We start from the raw sequence: 23,597 nt of genomic DNA, 5'->3' as shown, positions 1-23,597 counted from the left end.
TACTTGTTTTTGTCATTTTGAAGTTTACCATGTTGGTGTTCAGACGGTATTTTAGAAACAATTTTCACACCAAACTACTATTTTAACACACTGTGGGCACATTTATTAGGCAAATGAGTGTCTTGACCTTATCGTCATTTTCATGCATGTTTTCCAACTCCAAGCTATATAGACTGAAATGCTAATTGGATTTAGATATAATCAGATGATGTGTATTTTGGTAATGAAGGAGGCTGTGGCCTAGAGTGATCAACACGCTATATCAATGTGTGCATAGTTAATAGGTAGCTTCTTCATTTCAGGCAAAATTGACTAAAAAAAGAGATTTAACAGACTCTGGAAAGTCAAAAACGTAGCATTCTTGAAGTAGCTAAGCTACTGAGGCGTGATCACCGAACAATCCAGGGGTCCCGAGAAATGTGGAGAAAAAAAGATGCAATTTAACTGCTAAAGATTTGAGAAGGACTAAAGGTGAAGCAAGCAGGAACTCATTAACCTCCAGTGCTGCCATATTCCAGAAATGAAACCTACCTGGGCTGTCCAGACGTACGAGGTGTTCAGGGCTCACACTGCAAAAACTCAAAATCTTACCAAGTCTCTTTGTCTTATTTTTAGTCAGCATGTCTCATCCCACTGGATTTAAGATACATTCATTTAACAAGAGACATTTCAGCAGATGGAGGAACTTGTTTTAAGACAACGCGTCTTAAATATCTTGTTAAGTCAAACACTCTTGAAATTATCTTGTTTTAACCCTTCTGTCATCCTGTGGGTTAATTTGAACTGTTTTAAAGTTTTCAAATGTGGAAAAAGATATATTTTCACAGTGAGAACTTCCACATTTTCTAAATTCTTTGGGGATTTTTTGGTGGAAAAAAAGAAATGTTAAAAAAAACGTTTCTTTAAGAACATTCGGGAAAAAAATCAACCAAAATCCAGCGAATTTCGCTGGATTTTGGTTGATTTTTTCCCGAATGTTCTTAAAAAAATATTACAACTTTTACTGATATATATGGAATCACTTTGGATATTTTTAGGATTTTTTTTGGAAGATTTTTATTATTTTTTTGAAAATATTCACATTTTTTAGATTTTTTTTAAAAAAAATCATTTTTATTTCTTGCCAAATTTGAGGATTTTTTTAAACAATTAAACTTTCGAGGGAAACTTTTAAGGAATTTTCTATAAATACGGGGAATATTTTTTGCTGAATTTTGGGATTTTTTTCAGACAAGGCAACAATAGTTTTTGGTGCCGTAAACGAGGACAACAGGAGGGTTAAGACACCCGAACTTGACAATCCTGGTAAAATATAACTTAAAATAAGTTTTCTCAGCTAATTTTAAGATCTGATTATTTTAATATCATATCTTATTTCAAGAAATCTGACCTAGGCATTTTTCACTTGTTCTATTGCTAAAATCGTTTCACTTATTTCAAGGTAAAAACTCTTTGAAATACGCATTTTTTTCTTGTTTTTAGGGGGGCATTTTTTCCAGTGCAGAGACATGGCCCAGGTAAGAAAGGCTGAAACACCTCCACTGAACAAGACTCATACGTTGAAATGTCAAGACTTTGCCAAGTGATATCTGAGGACAGATTTTCTGAAGGTTTCATGGACAGATGAAATGAGAATGACTCGACAGAGCAGATGGATGGATGGATCACTAACGGGCTCAGAGCTTCATAGATGAAGGTGGGGTACTGGTTTGAATGAGCTGGTTGGACATTTTCGGGTTGAAGACGGACTTAAAGTCAACTCCCAAACCTACTGCCAGTTTTTACAAGATACTTTCTTCAAAGCGGGGGTTCAGGAAAAAGTCTACACCATTCAAGAAGGCCATGATGGAGGACGATGCTCCATCACATGGTCCAAGTCCTCTACTGCATGGCTAGCCAGCAAAGACCTTAAAGATGACAGAATAATGACATCCTCACCTGACCTAAACCCTACTGAGAACTTCTAGGCCATTCTTAAATATAACATTTACAGTGAGGTAAGACGATACACCTCTTTGAAGTGTACTTGAGAGGCTGCATGAAAAGTTGATCATCAGCAGATCAAGAAACTAACAGACTCCATGGATGGAAGGCTCCTGACAGTTCCTATTGGCCACTGAATACTTAGTTGAAATATCAGAAATATTTATTTGTAAATTGTGAATTGTTTGCTTGTTACTCCAATAAATTAATGTTTAAATTTTTCATTTAGTAGCCTAACAATCGTGCACACATATTCTCCTAAGAAAGCCAGAACTCATGTTTCCTTTGCTGGATATTCAGGTTTGAGGTTAATAGACATGTTGGATTGACTGAGGTCACTGTATTTCTTTAAAAATAAGACAAATCCTCAGGAAAACAACTTGCCTGTTAAGTGTGTACGTAGTGTATTCTGCATATCAACACTGTAACAGAGATGTTCTAAACTTCACATTAACCGTTTTATGCCAAACATCCAGTTTATCGGCTTTTCTCTTCTTTCCTTGCTTTCTCACTTTTATGTTACAACAGAGTTATTTTTTGTTTTAAAAGGTTAATCTGACATGACTTTAAGCCAGTTAGAGTGTCGGTTTGATGCAGAGAGGAAGCCATTGTGGTTATGGTCCTATGCACACAGCAACAGCAACCACCTGCAAAGAAAAAGCATCTATATATAAAAAATGTGGATGTTCAACTTGATGAAATTTAAAAAGACCAACACTTAACAAACTCAGCTTCTGTCACGAATGAGTCACTTTCTTGAAAGTAGCAGTGTCGCTGCAGTAAAATTAGATTATGAGATGTAAAAATGAGTTTTTTTTTTTCAGTTTTACAGGCTTCCTCCTTTATTTACATGCTCACTACCTCCTTTAACGCTTACTTCACACACGAGTTTTCACTTCCTCCATGCGAAGTCATAAAATCCCCTCAACTCAGTCTTCATCGCTGTAAATAGATTTTTATTCTTCTCTCTAATCAGGGATCAGTTCTGCAAAGAAAACAACAGCAACAATCAACAATCAGGTAAGGCAACGCTGCGTCCTAACGGGATCCTCCAACAAAACATGAAATTTGCTGCTGCTGGGCCTCAGACTTTGACTCAAAGCCGTTTCAGCGGTGATTTTTTTACAACAGCGTCCGAGAGAGTTCAGCTGTCACAAACATGTAAATGCCTAAAAAAGGGAAGTGCTTGAGCAAATGAGGACCATAAAACAGTGCAGCCTGGATACCACACTGACGATTAGATGATGTTCCATCAACCTACAGAGACTCTCCAGCAAAAGGTAAATACTTTGATGTTGTCGTAGCTCTAATTTTTCAGATTTCTTTAGAAAACCAAAGGGTAGAAATATTAATTTCAAGGTCAAAACTGGAGTAGAAAACAGTCTTTGTTGGTTTTTCTGGCTCTGGAAACTCTCGTCTACTGACACTACTGTTCAAAAGTTTGAGGTCACATAGAAAATTTCATGTTTTCCATGAAAACTCACACTTTTATTCATGTGCCAACATAACTGCACAAGGGTTTTCTAACCATCAATGAGCCTTTCAACACCATTAGCTAACACAATGTAGCATTAGAACACAGGAGTGATGGTTGCTGGAAATGTTCCTCTGTACCCCTATGGAGATATTCCATTAAAAATCAGCCGTTTCCAGCTAGAATACTCATTTATCACATCAACAATGTCTACACTGGATTTATCATTCATTTAATGTTATCCTCACTGAACAAAACTGCTTTTCTTTCAAAAATAAGGACATTTCTAAGTGACAAACTTTTGAACGGTAGAGTATTGAAGCAAACTTTTGATCTAGAAACCAATGAAATGAGCTCTTCAAATGACGTCATTGTAGTGTTGCAGTCAACAACCCTGAAACTGAGACCGAGTCATAACAAAGACCGGGCCACTTGTGCTCCTTAATCTTGAAATAAACTCGTAGTACGAGTAAAACTTGGCTCTTTTCCGAAAGTTGTGTTGAGACCAAGTACCTTCAACTTTGTGGCGATGGTTTAGAGGTGTATATACATGTCAAAGCTTCATCAGTGTCCTTATTTCACTTAGAGATTTAGACCAACATTCAAACAGCTGATTGTCACTGAAGGTCGTCATTGCATCCTTCTTAAACTTATTGGAGGATTTAAATCCCAAATCAGAAAGCGTCAAAGTAGGTCAGCTTTGAGTGCAACAAAACAATAAATATTTTTTACTGGATGTCACTTCCTCTCCTTTACAGTGGATGTTTGGGGGCATCAACAGAACCAATCAGTGTTGATACCCACGTGGCAGATTTTCAGACGCGATTGGTACTTGCAAGTTCCTGCAGTTGAAAAATGATTAAAGTTGAACTCCTACGAACTCCAAATAACTTGGAGGAACCACAATCTGGCAAGCATAATCTAAAAAAATGATTTCCCAGTTGGAAACTTCGTGTGAACACCTTGTCAAATACAACAACTCTGGACATAACTGTCAAACTGTGGACGTCACAGGTGCAAGGACAAACGTGAAGTTTGGTTTTGATTAATTCAGATAATTCAAAACTGGATATAGGATATAGTGTTGTAGTATGTACAAACAAAAACAAAAATGTTAGAAAGAATACAGTGAAATTTGAGGCCTCAAAGTAGAAACTCAATGCAACCAAACTCAATCCACCTGATGCACAAGTTAGAACAACTGTGACCACTGAAACTAACCTGAGTCCACATGTGCTTTCCAGTCAGTCTAACTGCATAAACATGGTCCAAAAATCAGCTGTGAGCATCAGAACTCACTCAGGTTTGGACTTATGGACTGTGTTTATGTTGCCATCATGGTTCCACCTGGAAAAGAACTGAACAGAGGAAACAAAAAGTGAAAGATCAACTAAAAGTCAGTGAACCACAGTGTCAGCAGTAATCAGGAGGGATAGAAGGAGTCACAGTAGCACTAATCAGAGCTGCAGATATAGAAGGAGCTATAGTAGCACTAATAATGGCTGCAGGTATAGAAGGAGCTATAGTACCACTAATAATGGCTGCGGGTATAGAAGGAGCTATAGTACCACTAATAATGGCTGCGGGTATAGAAGGAGCCATAGTAGCACTAATAATGGCTGCAGGTATAGAAGGAGCCATAGTAGCACTAATAATGGCTGCAGGTATAGAAGGAGCCATAGTAGCACTAAGCAGGGCTGTAATGATGATTGTTAAACATAATGTTATTACACATGAAGAGCTGTCAGAGAACGGCGTTGTATCTCACTGATTGATCTGGAGGAGCTTAGAGATTAGAGTCAAAGTAATGAAAGGTGACTTAATTTAGAAGTAATGCAATGACTGTAAAGTGTTGAATCATTTCACTGAAACATCGAAGACTTCCTCTTTAATCAAATCCCACTTCTTCCCTGCATTTCTTTCACTTCTGCTTTCAGCCTCGGTGTCTTCTGCACCATCGTCCATCCACCTCCACTTCCTGCAGTATGAGACGTCCGACCAGCTGCCATCTCACCCTCCTCCTCCTCCTCCTCCTCCTCTTGCTGAACTTCTGCAGGGGTCAGGGGTCGGACTCGGGCGATGGGAGGCCATCCTGTGATCGCTGCGACTTGCATCTCTCCTGCAATTGTTCCCACAGCGGATTCACCCACATTCCTGTGGTAACGGACCGAGCTCTGACCATCGACCTCTCCTACAACGCCATCGCCTCGGTGATGGATGACGACCTGACGGGCCACACGCGACTCAGGGTTCTTGATCTCCACGGTAACACTGATGGGATTCGTGGGTTGTTATAGCAACACGGAAAGATCGAGATCTTGTATTTGATTCCCAATCTGGTCCCACCAGGGAGCTTGTAAAGGAGCACCATGACAGAGACTTGTATGAGGCTTACTGACATCATATTAAAGTAGCCTTGGTCATATTTAACCATTTGAGAGAAATTCTGACTTTGGATAATTTTCCAGTCATTTTAAACTATTTTCATGTCATTCTGAGCAAATTCTTAGATTATTTCTAATAACTTTTGTGTAATTCTGGACAAATTTTCTACAATTTTGGATCATTTTCAAGTGATTTCAGACTAATTTTGAGTCATTTTGCACGATTTCTAAAACATCTTGGACAAATTTAGTGTCATTCTGGATCAGTTTTATTAATTTGAGAGAAATTGTGAGTTTTTTAAAATCATTTTCCAGTCATTTTACACTATTTTCCTGTCATTCTCAACAAATTTACATTGTTTTAGATCATATCTGGAAATTTAGTTGTAATTGTTGATAATTTTAACTAATTTTGGACACATTTTGGATCCTTTTTGAAGCATCTTGGACAATAAGTCCAATTCACTTTCTTAGTTTTTGAGAAAAATGGCTTCAAAGTTTTGAGTCATTTTTCAGAAGATCTTTGTCATTTTTTGACAACGTTTGTGTAATTCTGGATCATTTTCAAGTCACTGTGAATCATCTTGGATCATTTCTGAAGCATCTTGGACAATAAGGGTTTGGAAGCAGAGTGTTCTGACCCATTTTCTGCCGTAACATGCCTCTGTAACGCTGTTTGGGTTGTGGGTTAGACCAATAAAAATGTAAACCAAAAAATATTACAGAAATTATCAAAAAAAAACTCAGATTTTTTGTGAGTTAGACCACTCTAACTTCTAACCTCCTTATGTCATTCTGCAAATTTTCTGTTATTTGTGATCATTTTCAGTTCATTCTGAACAGATTTAAGTCATTTTAGTACATTTTTAATCATTTTTGTAATTTTTGACAACTTTTGTGGAATTCTGCAACAATTTTATGCAATTTTGGATCATTTTCACGTCATTTTAGATTAATTTTGAGTCATTTTGGATGCTTTTTAAAGCATCTTGGGACAAATTCAGTGTAATTCTGGATCATTTTTAATCGTTTGAGAGAAACTTTTGATAATTTTCCAGTCATTTTAGACCATTTGCATGTCATTCTGAACAAGTTTTTATCATTTTAGATCATTTATGGACATTTTTCTGTAATTCTGGAACATTTTCAAGTCGTTTTAGATCATTTTTGAAGCATCTTCAACAATAAGTCTCACCCACAGTTTGTGAGAAAAAAATTATGTTTTCCAGAATGGTCTGACATTCCACTTTAACAATATATTTGGGTTGTGGGTTAGACCACTCTGCCACTAAAATCTTGACCATAACATATTACAGAAATTAGGTATTTGGATTTAGATGCTTTGTGGGTTAAACCACTGTCCTTCTAATAAAGTTTCGTGATAACTTTTGATATTGCTGTCACTCAGGTAACGGATTAGCTACCATCCATCCGTCGGCCTTCGACTCTCTCTGGAGTCTGGAGGAACTGGATCTGTCTGACAACCAGCTGGCTGTCCTCGACCACCAGTGGTTCAGAAAGCTGGAATCTCTGCTGCAGCTCAACCTGCTCAACAACCCGTACAGGTGAGGAGCTCAGGTGACCTCCACGTTACTGCTGCAAATGTGCCGTGTTGGTGTGTGTTTTAAAGCAGCTTCTTCTCCTGCAGCTGCCTGGGTTCTCCACCACCGTTCCAGGGACTCGTCCAGCTGAGGAGGCTGGCGTTTGGAGGTCCGACTCTGGAGGAGCTGAAGAGGGGAGATCTGTCCGGAGTCACCCAGCTGGAGGAGCTCACCGTCCACGCCAACAACCTGACCAGGTCTGAGAGGGGCGCTGCTGGGGGTTTAGCTCAGAAGGGGCATCATGACAAAGCCTCATGTGATGCCTAATGACGTCGGACCAAACCTCTTTTTTTATTTACTTTTTGTGACTATTTTTCTTATTTTCTGTCATTTTGTTTCTTGTTTTTGTGATTTAGTGCCTCTTTTTTTGCCATTTCACTTATATTTGTGTCAGTTTTTGTCTAATTTCTGTCACTTTGTCTTGGTTTTTGCCATTTCATGTCTAATTTTGTTTCTCGTTCATCATTTTGTGTCATTTTTGTCTTTTTTTTGTTTTTGTGTCCCATTTGGCTCATCTGTCTCCACAAATTTTTCTTTCTCCATGGTTCCTCTCAGACTTTTCCTCATCATCTGTAGAAAGATGTTTCACCATGCTGGATGCATCTTCCAACAACCTCCTCCTCTGTTCACTGTTTCTGTCTTGGTTTTTCTGTCATTTTGTGTCTCATTTTTGTTGTGTTTTTTATAGTTTTTTTGTTTATTGTCATTTTGTTGTCTCATATGGGTCATTTTGTGTCAGTTTTTTGTCGTTTCCGATCTCGTTTTGTGTTGTTTGTCATTTTGTCTTGTTTTCTATTGTCTTGTGACTCATTTGTGTATTTTTTTGTCATTGTGTGTCTCATTTTTGTCATTTTACAATGTTTTGCATTGTTTTTGTGTAATTTTTTATCATTTTGTGTTTAATTTGGGTCGTCTTTTGTCTCATTTCTGTCACTTTGTCTTGGTTTTGCTGTTTGTGTTGTTTTTCTGTCTAGTTTTTGTCATTTTGTGTCTAATTTTGCGTCTAGTTTGTCATTTTGTATCATTTTTCTGTCTAGTCCTTGGTATTTTGTGTCTCATTTGAGTTGTTTTGTCTTCACATATGTAACTATCTCCATGTTTGCCCTCCAGACTTTTACTCTCTACTCTGCTCATCATCTGTAGAAAGATGTTTCACTACGCTGAATATATCTTGTCAATTTATGTAATTTTTGTGTATTTTTTTCATTATGTTTGTCAAAAATGAACCAAAAAGATCCAAAATTGAAGTGACTTAGATCTAGTTCAAATTGACAAAAAAAAAAGTGCTTAAAATGGGCAATTGGAGTCATTTGGGGTACTTTTTAGTCTTCAGTTTTTTCTTTTAGTGTTAGAAGCTTTTTGATTATGACCAGTAAAACAGGTCAACATGATAAATCTCCTGAAAACAAGGAGGACATCTTGCAGTGTGTGATTCCACCCTCACTTCTGTTTCTGCAGATATGAGTCGGGCACTTTAGCTGACATTTGGCCTCTGGGTCGTGTCACTTTGAGCCTCCACGGTCCGTTCTTGACAAATATGCCGGTGGCCTCGGCTGTGCTCGGGGACGTTTCATACCCCGAGACGCCCATCACTCTGGAGGACCTTAATATGACTGAGACCTCGTCCGTTCAGCCCCTCACAGCGTTGGCCAAGAAGAGGATCAGGTCTGGCCAACAGCTCTTTTTTCTCCTGTTTTTGCTCTGATGCAGAGAAACCAACCAGTCGCTGTTCTTTGGTGTCCCTCCACAGGCATTTGTCTTTCCGTAACCTGTCTGTGTCCGACAAGGCCATCGTCAGCCTCCTGGTGGCGGTCAGTGGAGTTCCAATCACCTACCTTTCCATGGATGGTGTTACACTGATAGGCCAGGGCAGGTGGGTAACCAGCATGTGTTTCTGTGTTTGCTTGTATAGATGTAGAGTAGATGGGTGGCCCAACCCTGTGAACACATTCTGACCACAGGAACTGCCCCCTGTTGAACCTTTTTAAGACAGAAAAAGCAGCACTTCTGGGGACTGGATGCAGGGGATTCTCAGTTTATGACTTCCTAGAGCTAGTTGGCGAGCTGAGCAGATGAATATGTCTTGACGCAGCACCATAAGACAGCTTTATTTACATTCTCCGGTTGTATGTCATCTTGGATTGTTCTACATTCACTAACTTTTTGCCCTTCAATTATGGCTCCCAATCACAATTCAGACTCTTCTGATGGCCTTTTCAAAGAAAAGGAAAGCCATGGAACTGAAATTAGATATGATAAAACATTTGTAACATGACTTTTCCAAAGAACCGATCGATATCTGAATGCATGTAATGGCTTTGTCTACATTTTTCACCAGAGTTCTGACTTAAAGCGAAAATCGACTTACGTCAATCTGTGGGAACGGATCTGTGGTGCAAGTTGAGGACCCCTGTACTAAACTTGGAAATAGCAAAACCATTTTTTACTCTTTGTTGTGTATCCTTGTCCAATTATGTCAACAATGTAAAGTTCACTACATGAATCAAAGATCTGGAGTTGCATCCCAGACATCAAACTTGTCAGATCTTACGGTGCAATAGAAAGGCCAAAAGGGCCAATTCGTGGGTTGATCTTGGCAACCCCAATGCCTGCGCCGAGTTCTTGCGGTGAAAACCCTACATGACCGTTCAAAAGTTTGGGGTCACTTAGAAATGTCCTTATTTTTGAAAGAAAAGCAGTTTTTTTCAAAGGAGATAACATTAAGTGAATGATAAATCCAGTGTAGACATTGTTAATGTGGTACATGACTATTGTAGCTGGAAATAGATGATTTTTAATGGAATATCTCCATAGGGGTACAGAGGAACATTTCCAGCAACCATCACTCCTGTGTTCTAATGCTACATTGTGTTAGCTAATGGTGTTGAAAGGCTCATTGATGATTAGAAAACCCTTGTGCAGTTATGTTAGCACATGAATAAATGTGTGAGTTTTAATGGAAAACATGGAAATGACCCCAAACTTTTGAACGGTAGTGTAGGGTAAGAGCTGAATTAAGTAAATAAATGGACACGGTTGTCAGATGAGAAGGCAAGTCTGTCTTGAGGATTGGATTAAAGAGGGGGCAAATTTGGCAAACAGGGTGACGTTTTGGAGAAACCTGAGCAAGTTCCTGCACAAACCTGACATTTATGTATTAAATTCTGAAACATACGCGACATTTAACCATTTATTCCAGATTTATGTGTTTGGTGGTGACGAGTGATGCTCTGAAAATAATCTTGAGATCACGGTCATTTCCTGTGTCATTTTGTGTCATTTTGTCTTTTTTTTGTGTTTTCTGAGTCATTTGTGTCTTTTTCTTATCATTATGTGTCCCATTTTGTCATTTTGCCTTTTTTGTCGTTTTGTGTCCATTTTTTGTCTCATTTCCGTCACTTTGTCTTGGTTTTTGTCATATCATGTTCTTTTTTGTCTAATTTTGCATTTCATTTGACATTTTGTTGGATTCTTTGTCTAGTTTTTAGTGATTTTTGTGTCTTGTGCGTTTGGTGGTCAACCAAAGCTTTTAATAAATAAACAATATAGACAGCAGCAGTGACGTCGAAACTGAAAGTCCTCTAAAAACAGCGATATTATGCACACTGAAGCACAGACCGGGTACTGATTTTGACCTGTTGGGAGGGTATTCAGGTAGAAAGACAAACAAATGATGAGTCTAAAATTGTCTGAATTTGATGTCGAAGCTGCTGTAAATCCATCCACAGATCAGAGTAACAGAAGTTTCTCATAAAAACCTAATTGTGTTCGCTTAAATAGACAGACTTTTGAAATTTTGTCTTTGTTAGGTGTCGATTGAAGCTACAAAACCTTTGACTGACCATTTTTTTTGTAATTTCATGACATTTTTTCTTTTTCTGTGGTACAGTTTCAACTGCGATGTGCCACATAGTGGGATCAGTCTTAACAAACAGCTTGTTTGAATTGCTTTTTCTTTTTCGGTTGGGGGCAGCTGGAGGAATGCCAGCAAGACCGATCAAAAAAGCATCGACGAGTTCTTCGCCCGGGACGTCGTGGTGCTGGATGTCTTCAAGTTTCTCTCGCTTCTGGACTTGACGTTTTTGCTGCAATACCCAAGAAGAGTGTCCGTGATAAACTCCAAGGTGAAACAAACAACAGCATGGTAGGAAGTCCTAACATGCACAGACTAGATTGAACATCATTGGATTTCAAATCGGCACTTTTTATTACATTTTTCTTCACTGTGGTTCATTTTTCACTCCAATATAAAGTCCTGTGCCTCTATGGAGACAGAACAACATTGAAAAAGAAGAAAAAACTATCTTCTGCGCAGTGTCACAAAATGTAAAAAAACAAAACCAACACTGGAAAACGTTGAGGTTCTACTTATGAAAGATATTGAAGTACATTTTTACAACTTTAGATTCTTCCCTCCTCTGCTGTAGAAAGATGCGTCACCATGCTCGTTTTTCTTTCTTGCTTATTTATGTTATTTTGTTTCTCAATCTTTGGTTATGTTCTGTACTTTTCACTTCCTTTTGTCATTTTTTTTGGCTTTTTGTATCTACTTTCTCATTTTGATTCTCGCTTTTGTGGTTTAGTGAGTCTTTTTTTTTATCCATTTTGTCTTTGCGACAGTTTTGTGTCTCATTTCTGTTGTTTTGTCTGCAAATACTACAATAATTAAACTATCTCCATGTTTCCTCTTCAAACTTTTCCTCTCTACTCTGCTCATCAGCTGCAGAAAGAGGTTTCACCATGCTGGATGGATCTCCAACACTTTGCTCTTCTGTTCACTGTTTCTGTCTTGACTTTTCTGTCATTTTGTGTCTGATTTTTGTTGTGTTCTTTATTATTGTTTGGTTGCTTCTGTAATTTTTTTGTCTCATTTGGATCTTTTTCTATCAGTTTTTTTGTCATTTATTGTCTTGTTTTGTGTCGATTGTCATTTTGTATTGCTTTTTGGTTGTTTTGTGACTCATTTGTGTTGTTTTCTTGTCATTGTGTCTCACATTCGTTCTTTACTTTTTTTGCTTCTTTGTTTTTTGTGGGTTTTTTTTATTTTGTGTCTAATTCAGGTTGGGATTTTTCTGTTATGCCTCATTTTCTGTCTTATTTGTGACTCCTGTCACCTTGTCTTGGTTTTTTTTTTTTTGCTGTTTCATGCTGTTATTTGTGTCATTTTGTCTTTTTTTTGTTATTTGTGAGTCGTGTGTTTTGTTCTATTATTTTATGTCATATTTTTTGTCGTTTTATGTCTAATGTGGCGTGTTTCGTGTTAGTTTTTTGTCTCATTTCTGTCACTTTGTCCCATTTTTGCCATTTGATGTTGTTTTTGTCTACCTTTTGGTCATTTTGTGTCTCATTTCTGTTGTTGTGTCTCCACATACGATAAGTGTTTGTCTATCTCCATGTTTCTTCTGCAAACCTGTTCTCTCTACTCTGCTCATCAGCTGTAGAAAGATGCTTCACCATGCTGAATGGATCTTGTCAATTTGCATAATTTTTCTCGTATAATTGTTTTTTATTGCATTTATCCAAAATGAACCAAAATGGCTTGAAATTGTCCAAAGCGAATCAAGACTTGTCTAAAATAACTTGAAATAAGTTAGAATTGACTTAATATATCCTTAAAATACTAAATTTGAGTCATTGGAGCAATTTATAGTCCATGATTTTACTGATCCAGTCGGTTTGATTTTCCTCTGATGATCATTTGCACAAGTTATAAATAATTTTGAATATTATTTTTCAACCATTCAGGACAACTTAATGTCCTTTTAGACAATTGGGAAACATTTTGTAGGCGTCTATGCAAATTTTGATATTTTTTGAGTCATTTTTATTCATGTTTTCAATCATATTGCACTGGTTTATGTAGTTCTAGACTCATTTTGAGTAATTTTGAATATAAATAATTGTCACAAACACTGTATATTTGTGTAAATTTCCAATGAGACGTGTATAATGATGTTATATTGAGGACATCTTACAATTTTTAGCTAAACTTTTGGTTGATTTTCCCCACGACACAAGCAAGAAGACTTAAAAATCTGACAATTCTTTCGCTTCTTACAGTTTCTTGCTCTGATAAATGGATGTTTGGTTGATTTCTTTTTTTTTGTAAAATAAAAGCTAATTAAATGTCAATGGTGTGTTACTAAAAGGGCACCATGGAACTGCCATTAACGTCCAATTCTGGGCGTAACTCCAAAGATCAAAACAGCCTCTTTTTTGTTTCCAGATGGCAGAAATGTTGACCACATAGATCTTCAAGTTGGGTTTTAACCTGGCGACTGTGATTTTGCCATATTCTCATTTACTTGCATTCATTTACGCTGCCATATTGTACTTTTCCTAGCTTTATTTGGCCTCACTGCCTGACTTCCTGTTTTTATGATGACTTCTGCTTCTGCTTTGGGAGACAAAGCAGAAGCACTTTCTAAATGTCTCACTGAAGTAAAGTTATCACCATCATTCAGTGACTTGTGACTTCTTCCTTCAGGTGTTTGTCATGCCCTGCATCACGTCCAAACTGCTGGTGCACCTGCAGTACCTGGACCTGTCCGACAACCTGCTGACTGACCTGACACTGGTGGAGACGCTGTGCGGCAACCAGGAAACGCTGAAGGAGCTCCGAGTTCTGAACATCAGTGGAAACCCTCTGAAGGTGAACACATGAAACTTGCAGTAAAATCTGAGTAATCTGGAAGGACGTTTTCTGAAGACATCATGTCTGCCACTTCTTCGTCCAGTCTTTGTCCACGGTGAGCCGGATGGTCACGAAGCTCTCCAAGCTGACCCACCTGGACGTCAGCAGGACCGCCTACATCTCCATGCCCCCCAGCTGCCCCTGGCCCTCCACCCTGCGACACCTCAACATCTCTGGGACCCAACTCACCACCACCACTCCCTGCCTACCCGCTACCCTGGAGGTATGAGGACTGAACCACGAAGCACGAATCCTAATGCCGATGCAGGATTGTCATCTTGTGCTTCATCATTTACAGGTGTTGGACCTGAGCAACAACAATCTGAGGAGCTTCACTCAGCGCCTGCCCGTCCTCCGAGAGCTCTACCTCTCTGGGAACAAGTTTCTGAGTTTTCCGCCTGGACAGCTCTTCCCCAACCTGCAGACACTGATGATACACGTAAGACTCCTACCTGTTTCTAGTCCTCTCTGTGGTACATTTTCATAAATATCATCTCTTTTTATTGGCCGACTCTTGATGAATTAAGGTCTGACACAGCCTCTTCTCTCTGAAATGTCTCTCTGTTGTCTTCACTGAAAAAAAACCCCTGCTATTCTTTCAAAAATGATGACATTTCTGAGTGAGCCCAAACTTTTGAATGATAGTGTATCTGTTCCAAATATCGGTCTTTCTCGATCACCAAAGACCAGCATTGGCCCTGAAAAACCCCACATCGGTCAATCCCCACTCTCCAGTGTGACACCTGTTGTCTATTTTTTTACAGTCGAACACCCTGAACATGTTCAGCCACTTAGACCTCCAGTCATTCAGGAGACTCGAGAGCCTCCAGGCGGGTCAGAACAAGTTCGTCTGCACCTGTGACTTCGTCAACTTCCTCCACTCGGCACTTAAAGGACACGAAGGCATCCATTTAACAGATGGCGAGGACAGCTACGTCTGCGACTCTCCTCTCTACCTGCAGGGGGAACCGGTGGGTCGAGTCCACCTCTCCACTGTCATTTGCCACCGGGTTCTGTTTGTGTCTGTGACCTGTGGGCTGGTGCTGGTTGTTGGGTTCCTGCTGGGTGTCTTGTTGTGGCGCCTCCATGCCTTCTGGTACCTGAAGATGACCTGGGCCTGGCTCAAGGCCAAGCACAGCTCCCGGCGCCGGCAGAGGCATAGAGTCATCGAGGGTTCGGAAGCGTTGCTGTCATTCGACGCTTTCGTTTCCTACAGCGAGAGAGATGCTGGCTGGGTGGAGAACTTCTTGGTGCCTGAGCTGGAGGAGCCGAGGTGAGTATGTCTGGTGTTTTCTCAGAAGCATTACTCTATTAGCCAGGAAATGTAACGCACCCATTAGAGCTTTGGGTGGAATTTGACCAAAAGTTGAGCCATGCACCAAAGAGCATGATCCACTTTTTGGCTTGTGAATCATTAACCTTTAAGCTTCAATTTCCCACCCCTCCCTCTCCTCCCATCCCTCCCCCTTGCCCTCCTCTGTCCCTCTCAACCCGCCCGGCCAGCAGGCAGATGGGTCCCCCCTATATAGAGCCGGGTTCTGCTCAAGGTTTCTTCCCTGTTAAAAGGGTGTTTTTCTTGCCACTGTCGCCTTTGGGCTTGCTCTGGGGGTCAGGCATATGGGTTCTGTAAAGCGTCTTGAGACAATTTGACTGTAATTGACGCTATATAAATAAAATTGAATTGAATTGAATTGAATTGAATTGATTACCCTCCCTTCACAGGAAGTTGCGGAGTCTTCGGAAATGTTGTCATTTTCAAATTATGCTAATTTCTACTCCACTTGTAGATCAACATCTACTCATTCCCTTGTAGCGTGGCCGCCACAAGGACATAAGCGAGATGAAATTCACTGGCCTTTGGTGTGCTGACCTTAGTGTCACAGCTACCCAGCACACACTGCACATGATAAAATATCCGTAGTATTCTCAAACAACACCTGGATGTCTTACTCCATCATCAGCTTTTCTGACCCACAATCCTCTGTTTTGTCACCTGATGCTCCATTAAACACCAGCAACCATGACGGTCAAAGTTTAAGGTGTATTAGTAGTATGTGCCGGTTGTATTCATACTGAATGAAACATTACTTTGTGAGGGCAGCTGTGGTACGTCCTGAAAGTTAAAAATGTGGGATTTGGTTCAAAGAACATCAGTTTAAATGTTTGTGAGTTCAGGTTTAAGACATTGACCTGGATTCTGGTTTAAGTGACAGCAGTGATGTGACAAAGGAGAAGAGGTGTCACTCTTGTTGAAGAAATTTACCCACAATCCTCATGAGAAGTTTGCTGTAGTGGGGTGTTCTAATTAGTATTCCGACATACATCAACACAACACCAGAACATTAACAGAGGGGACAGCATGCAAATACAGAAGGTAATGGTGGTTGGTTTAAAATCATTGCTAATCAATGACAGATGGTAAGAAGATGAAGGCCTTTTCAGACAATTATCAATGATACAAGGTGAGGGAATCAAGAGTTCTGGTAGACAACATAAGAGAAGAGAGCTATGAGTGAAAGTAGGTGAGAGAATAAAGACACTAGGAGTAGGGGGTGTCTTATAGCAAAAAGTTGTGTTCGGTACTTTATTGCTTTCTTACCAAGTTCCTCCTCAGAGATTCAGAATCTTGACCTTCTTCTTGTTAATATTCTGACAGTGAGTCTGACTCCGGGGATCCCAGAACTTTGCGGTCGTTGACGCTGTGCCTCCACAAGCGGGACTTCCTTCCTGGACACTGGATCGTGGACAACATCATGAGCGCCATGGAGCGCAGCCGGCGGACCATCTTCATCCTCTCAGAGAATTTTGTGCAGTCCGACTGGTGCCGCTACGAGCTCGACTTCTCCCACTTCCGGCTTTTCGACGGGCACGCCGGCGGAGAGGCGGCCATCTTGATCCTGCTGGAGCCGCTGTCCAAGGACGACGTACCCAAGCGCTTCTACAAACTGCGCAAGCTCATGAGCTCCACCACCTACCTGGAGTGGCCTCAGGAGGAGGAGCGAAGGCCAGAGTTCTGGAGGAGCCTTCGGAGCGCTCTGAGTGGAGGCGATGAGGACGACTGATGAGAAGGAATGGAAAGAGGAAGAGAAATGAGAGACAGAAGGACAAGAAGAAGAAGCGGTGAGGAGGGAAAGACATCAACGAGGGAAAAAGTTTCTCCCTTTCAGCTAAACATTGTTTGGATTTCTAAAATAGTTCACTCATGACTCTGAAGCTGTTAAACTATGACACAATTAACCCATGAGCCACAGCAGTGTACTATACAGACAACTGTCCCTGATGTCTTGGATGGTCACAAGACACCATTCATCACAGCTGGAAACAGTAAATGGGTCATTCCTGAATTGGAGGTCATTTGGACTTCAAAATGTTTGAATAATAAGCCTTCATTTGACAGTTTTTTGCTCCATATTCATCAATAATAGGTAATAAACCATCAAAGTCTTGATTGTCTCAGCTTACACATCAATGGTACCATTATTATTCCATGTTTTATGTGTTGTTTGCTAACCCTACTCTAATCACAGTAACAGGGTTGCTAATCCATGCTAATGCTATCTTTTTCTCAGCAGTAGAAGCTAGATATTTAGCTAGCTGTTACTGCTGACCAAGAGGACAAACTGACTGATGGAAAACAGTCCAAAGAATGAATCTGATCCTGATAATATGACGTAGAGTGAGACGTTCAATCAAGGCTGACAATGTGATGAAAATATGAACAATAGAGGAGAGGACATACATCCCCTGTCAAAAGTTGTAGGACGCTTTCTCATTCAAATGAATGAGAAACTTTTGACAAGGGGTGTAGCTTGTCTCTACCCATTCTTTAGGAAAACTGTTTGAATATGTAAACGACTAAAACAAGACAGAAAACCACAACAAGACACAGAATGACAAAAATGAGACATAAAACAAGAAACATGAGACATAAAACAACAAAAATGTCGACAGGGTTGCATGCATGTTGTGGGACACACGTTTCATGCGTAATAATTATTATTTAAAATATTATGGTGATTAAAAAATGCTCCACAATTACAAAGGCATCAATGGAAAAATAATACTGAAAAAAATAGATTTAAATTTCATTTGAACTGTTTTATTTGAGATTCAGTTTGGTCATCAGGGGCTCGGACAAGAGAAAAATGACATTTTAGGGGGAACTTCAGACTTATTTGGTATTTTTAAAAATATTTTCAAGCATTCCTTGGTCTTGTTATGGGCTTAGAAAGTTCATAGCCTGACTCTGAGATCAGGCTCAATCTGCTGCACCTGTGTGATTGAGCTCGGCTGTGTGTTGTTGCCAATCAGCTGGGCGGGGATATAAGGAGGGATCTCCCAGCTGCTCAATGGGGTGTGGGTAGGCAACCTGGAAGGTTTGACGCCATCAGTTAGCCTTCTTTTCAGAAACCAAAGTGTCTTTGTGACATTAATGCCCAGAAACTCAGCAGTCTTTTCTTTTTGTTTTGGGGAATGTTATTTCCTTTTGAGGGGTTTTTGTTTTTTTCCTACCACTTTTGGTAGATTTAGTGGGGGATAGTGGTATTTAACCATACCCTATCCCCTTTTAGACCACAGACCCCATTTTCTGTGTCCTAGTGTCTTTCACTCGTGAATAACCTTAGTTTATTTAATTTGTCTGAGACTGGGGGGGGGAACGTAACAATTAGGGGCTCGTCCGGGACCAGTCTGCAAAAATCCTGATCCTTTTTTCAGGGGCTTTTCAGTTGGTTGTTTTTTCCTGAAAAAAAGTTACTGCACAAGTAATGGAGTCCACGGTGGAGGCGTTTATTAAAAACCCTACTTGGGAAGTGCTCAATGCCTGTAAGAAGGAAGAGTTGGTGGAGATTGTTCGCCATTTTGAAATAGTAGTGACAGCAGGAAGTAAAAAGGAAGTGATCAAAGAAGCTGTGGTAAATGGGATGCTGACCAAGCACATTTTAAGCGCTGATTACGAAGTGAAGTCTGAGAGTCTTCATGAAGAAGATGAGATGGCTGAGGGGAATGGTGAGCCTGGAAGTCGTGTGGAAAAATTAAAGCTGCAGCTTGAGTTGGAGCAAATTAAATATGAACAGATGAGGCTAGTTCTCAAGAAAAGCAATAAATCCCTTCACCTAAACCAACACCTGGTTATTTTGTTGCATCCAGCCAACCCCTAGCGGTTGGATCGTAACAGTCTCAGGATAAGAACATTTAAACAATATCTGCATGTTTTAGTATTTTCTACATGGCTTGTTTGAAATTTGATGAGTGGGATATAAAGGTCATGTCAAATCATTGTATACTACAATTTAAAAAAAAAAAAAAAAATCAGTTTGCAGTGATTACATTTAGTGACAAACCCAGAAGTCTGTTTGCAGCTAAACTGCAGAACAAGAAAAGAATTGTGGAGACAAAATATAGAAATCATCTGATTTATGGAACATGAAGTCATCACTTCTGTCCGCAGTGTTGGTAAAACCTGTTGGATGTTGCTGATTATGAGTTGTTGTTTTTTCCAGTTTTCTGAAATAAAGAAAATAAACAATTTGGACTTTTATTTTTTCATAATTTCAGTATTAACTTCTTGTCCTTCTACATTCAGATATTGAGTTCACTACTTCTTGCTGTAGTTCTGTTGTTTTGTCTTCTGTTCACAAAAATTGTTTCTTGCTGGTCGTGTGGTGAAATGGCCACTTGGGGGAGCTGTTGGTTTATCATTGAGGCTTCAGCACTTGAGTGAAATCAGCAGAAGTGAAGGTGGACTAGTTTTTTTTTGTGATTTTTGGGCAAATTTCTAATTTAGCAGAAGCTTACATTAGTTTATTATTAGATGAGCCATAAAATTTCCTCTGATGTGGAGAGTAATAATGTTACAGATGGTGGCTGGGGAACCCAAGTGCAGACTCACAAAACTGGCAAACACCTGGATAATTAAAAAGGTTTCATTAACCCAAAAAATAATACATTAAAGAGAACAGAACTAGTGGTAAGGAACCAAACCAAAACTATAAAAATCCTTCAAACTAAACTTGCCAACTATACACCAGAAACACTGAAACCGAGATCTATAACCAGACAGCATTGACCAAACAGATCTAAGGAAAGCTACTCGCACAAAAGGAAACTACAACCAGGGGAGCAAACAAGACATACCGGAGCACAACAGGGTCCAAGAGAGGGGGGATCCACAAAGGGGGAAGCAGAAGTGTCCATAAACTGACACAGTCCAGAGGTGGTAGGTTTCGGTGGGGGAACAGAGTCTGTGATCCAGCAGAGACTAAGAAAGAACAGAGCTTAAATAGCTGAGGTGAGGAGGAGAAAAGGTGAGTGGTGTTTAGCTGATTACTGCAGATCACACATAGCAGTAATCAGCTAAGTGCAGACAGGTGAGTAGAGAGAGCAAGACAGGCAGGAAGACAAAGACCAACAGATGCAGAGACAAGTACAAATACAAGACAAGTAGGGAGGTGACATGGATGAGTGATAATGGGGGGGCAGGAGCTGGAGCAGGATCATAACAAATAAAGGATTATCTTATCCTCTTAAACTTTTTCTGTTGTTTATTTGGGTTCATATAAATAGTTTTTTGTCATAAGGAGTTATTATTTACATCAGCAAAGTTGCAGCTAAAACCATGCATGCCATCAAATTAATTATCAAACTGTGCAGTGAGACAAAGTGAGGAGAAAAACAATAAAGACAAAGAACCTGCAGTAAAAATGAGTTTTAATAAAATATTAAGATATTTCCAACGGCAGCAAATGGTTCTGATTCCAGCTCATCCAGAACACAACATCAGTGATATTAAAGCAACAACAAACATTCACACTGGTGGTTATAGTTGCAGAAGCTGAGCATGAAAATAAAACATACAAGATTGTTTGTATGGGGATTTTAATGCCCGTATCTCTAATTTAAAAGATTATATTGATACAGATGAAATCCCTATTAGAAATGCATTAGATTTAAGTTCTAATAAACATGGTGAGGCGTTTATTGAGTTTCTAAAAGATGCAAAATGCTGTGTGCTCAATGGAAGATTACATTCAAACGCAGATAATTTTACTTCTGTGTCTGTTAGGGGAAAGGCTGTTGTAGATTATATTATAACACCACACAAAGATATAAAGTCTTGTCTTGAAATGAATGTTTACACGCCCTCAGAGCTTGTGGAAAGATTGGTTCTGAAGCCTTAGATCTAATTGGCCCTCAATCCAGACTTCCTGATCACTCTTTAAGTCTTAAGTTTAGAACTGGAGAGTTTGTTTTGCCTAAGCAAGATAATTCTAATTTACCTAGGAAAATTATCAGAAGATGTTTCTCCTCAAAATTCTTGTCCACTGATGACTGTGCGGTTACCTTGACCAGTATTCAAAATAGATTTGTAAAAGAAATCAAAACACAGCAAAACATGGATACAACTTACAAAAAACTTTGTGATATTATACATAGAGAAATGGGATGCTCTGAGAGGAAAACAGGACACAGGCCAAAATATTATAAAATAAACCAGCCATACTGGAATGAAGAGCTTCACAATCTTTGGACTAAAGCTAGAGTAGCTGAAAAACTTTATTTAAAATCTAGAGTCCCTATTGAAAAAATCACTTTAAATTGTGAATTTAAAAAACATCAACAGTACTTCGATAGAAAGTTAAGATTTGTTAAAAGAAATTTCAGAAGAGGGCAGAGCATTACCTTGCAGAATCAGCAATTAAACTCAAAACTCTTCTGGAGAGAAATTAATAAATTAGGACCGCAAAACAGTAAGATGATCCCCATGGAAGTTGTTACAGCCAATGGAGAGGTTTGTTTTGATAAGGAGACCATAATGATGAAATGGGAACATGACTATAGTGCCCTCTATGGTTGTCATAAAGTATCTTTTAATGATGATTTCTTAAAGCAGATTTGTTTACAGAAAGTTAATTTGGAAAGTGAAATGTTGAATACAACGCTGGGTCGTAATGATTTGTTAAATCTCGATATAACAGTTGAAGAGGTACAAAGAACTATAAGCTCAGCTAAACCAAATAAAGCTGTAGGTATTGAGCATCTCCCGAATGAAGCTCTTAAAGCTCCTTCATTGGTCAATGTTTTGCACTGTCTTTTTCAAGCCTGCTTTGATCATGCCATTATTCCATCAGTGTGGTATCAGTCAGTTATAAAACCAATACCAAAATCAACTAAGTTGGATCCAAGAGAGCCGCTTAATTACAGAGGTATCAGTCTAATCAGTACAGTGTACAAATTTTATTCTGCAATTCTTAATAGTAGACTGAATGATTACCTTGAAACACATAATATTTTGGCTGATGAACAGAATGACTTTAGAAGAGGCAGGGCTTGCATTGACCACATTTACGTCTTATCTTCAGTGGTAAGAGTTCGGCTTCAACAAGGGAAGTCCACTTTTGTTTGGTTTGTTGATTTCCAGAAGGCATTCGATTGGGTGAATAGGGATCTTTTATTGTTTAAACTGTTAGGTTATGGTCATAGGCGTCAGTTTAGGGGGGGACAGTGGGGATGTGTCCCCCCCACTTTTTGTCAGGGGTCATTTTGTCTCCAACACATTCAGATTCTTCACATGTAAGCCGTTGTAAACCCAGTTATTTTCAGTAGTATAGAAAATTCCGACGCTCCTGAACGCACCATCCGCACTCGGCCGAGAGTTACACAGACATGCAGCACACCTTCGTGAGGTTAAAAAAAAAAAAACCACGCAGATGCTAAATTTGCGCCTGTGCCAAGTGGAAGCTCCGACCAGAGGCGTGCAGGGGCAAAATTTCGGCCCGGGAGAATTAGTACTATAGCGGCCCACAGACCCCTCTACCTGCATGTACTGATAGCTCTACAGCTTGAGTCTTTACCTTTGGTGCGGTGGTTGTGCGTTCAAGCCCAGCTTGTGGCATTTTGCCGCCGTTCTTCGACATTTTCTCAAAGTGCTGTGGTCTCCATCCCCCCACTTTTAAAAACAAACTGACACCCTTGGTTATGGTATAAATGGTAAGTTTTACAATGCAATTAAGTCCCTGTACAAAACCCCTGTTGCTTGTGTCGAAGTCAATAATTTAAGAACTGGCTGGTTCCCTACTCCTTTTGGTGTAAAGCAGGGAGATGTTCTATCACCAACTTTATTCTCTCTGTATATAAATGATCTGGTAACTGAAATCAAAGACGCTAACCTGGGTATTTGCATTGATGATATCAATTTATGTATATTGTTGTATGCTGATGATATTATTTTAGTGGCAGAAAATGAAACAAATTTGCAGAATAGTTTGTTTTTTCTGAATGCATGGTGTGGAAAATGGCGGCTTGCTATAAATCAGGATAAAACTCAGATTATGCATTTTAGGACAAGCAGGCAGTTGCGAAGTACTTATAATTTTATGTATGGATCCACCTCACTAGCATACACAAGTTCATATAAATACCTAGGATTAGTGTTTAATGAGTTCATGAGTTTTACAGAGGGA

The 23,597-nt window shown here is 39.4% G+C and overlaps 1 protein-coding gene across 4 annotated transcripts in view; it reads left to right on the top strand.

Annotated features, from left to right (window-relative positions):
- The first annotated feature begins 2,878 nt into the window (after window positions 1-2,878).
- Window positions 2,879-23,597, top strand: part of LOC110970507 (toll-like receptor 2 type-2) — a 42,957-nt gene continuing 22,238 nt past the window's right edge. The window contains exons 1-13 of one of the 4 annotated variants that reach the window (XM_051944466.1): window positions 2,879-3,003; window positions 3,115-3,263; window positions 5,395-5,722; window positions 7,250-7,406; window positions 7,490-7,639; window positions 8,901-9,107; window positions 9,193-9,315; window positions 11,416-11,566; window positions 13,930-14,094; window positions 14,180-14,359; window positions 14,435-14,575; window positions 14,901-15,409; window positions 16,793-19,665. In XM_051944466.1, coding sequence (XP_051800426.1) covers window positions 3,225-3,263; window positions 5,395-5,722; window positions 7,250-7,406; window positions 7,490-7,639; window positions 8,901-9,107; window positions 9,193-9,315; window positions 11,416-11,566; window positions 13,930-14,094; window positions 14,180-14,359; window positions 14,435-14,575; window positions 14,901-15,409; window positions 16,793-17,198 — 2,556 coding nt within the window. In that variant the 5' untranslated portion in view covers window positions 2,879-3,003; window positions 3,115-3,224 and the 3' untranslated portion in view covers window positions 17,199-19,665. Of the gene's footprint in view, window positions 3,264-5,394; window positions 5,723-7,249; window positions 7,407-7,489; window positions 7,640-8,900; window positions 9,108-9,192; window positions 9,316-11,415; window positions 11,567-13,929; window positions 14,095-14,179; window positions 14,360-14,434; window positions 14,576-14,900; window positions 15,410-16,792; window positions 19,666-23,597 lie in introns of those variants that run through there. The other 3 variants (XR_007940080.1, XM_051944464.1, XM_051944465.1) reach the window with 3 other exon arrangements.

The sequence above is a fragment of the Acanthochromis polyacanthus genome, chromosome 24, assembly GCF_021347895.1.
Source record: "Acanthochromis polyacanthus isolate Apoly-LR-REF ecotype Palm Island chromosome 24, KAUST_Apoly_ChrSc, whole genome shotgun sequence".
In the NCBI taxonomy this organism is placed as follows: Eukaryota; Metazoa; Chordata; class Actinopteri; family Pomacentridae; genus Acanthochromis; species Acanthochromis polyacanthus.
This window is presented reverse-complemented; position numbering and strand designations above follow the sequence as displayed.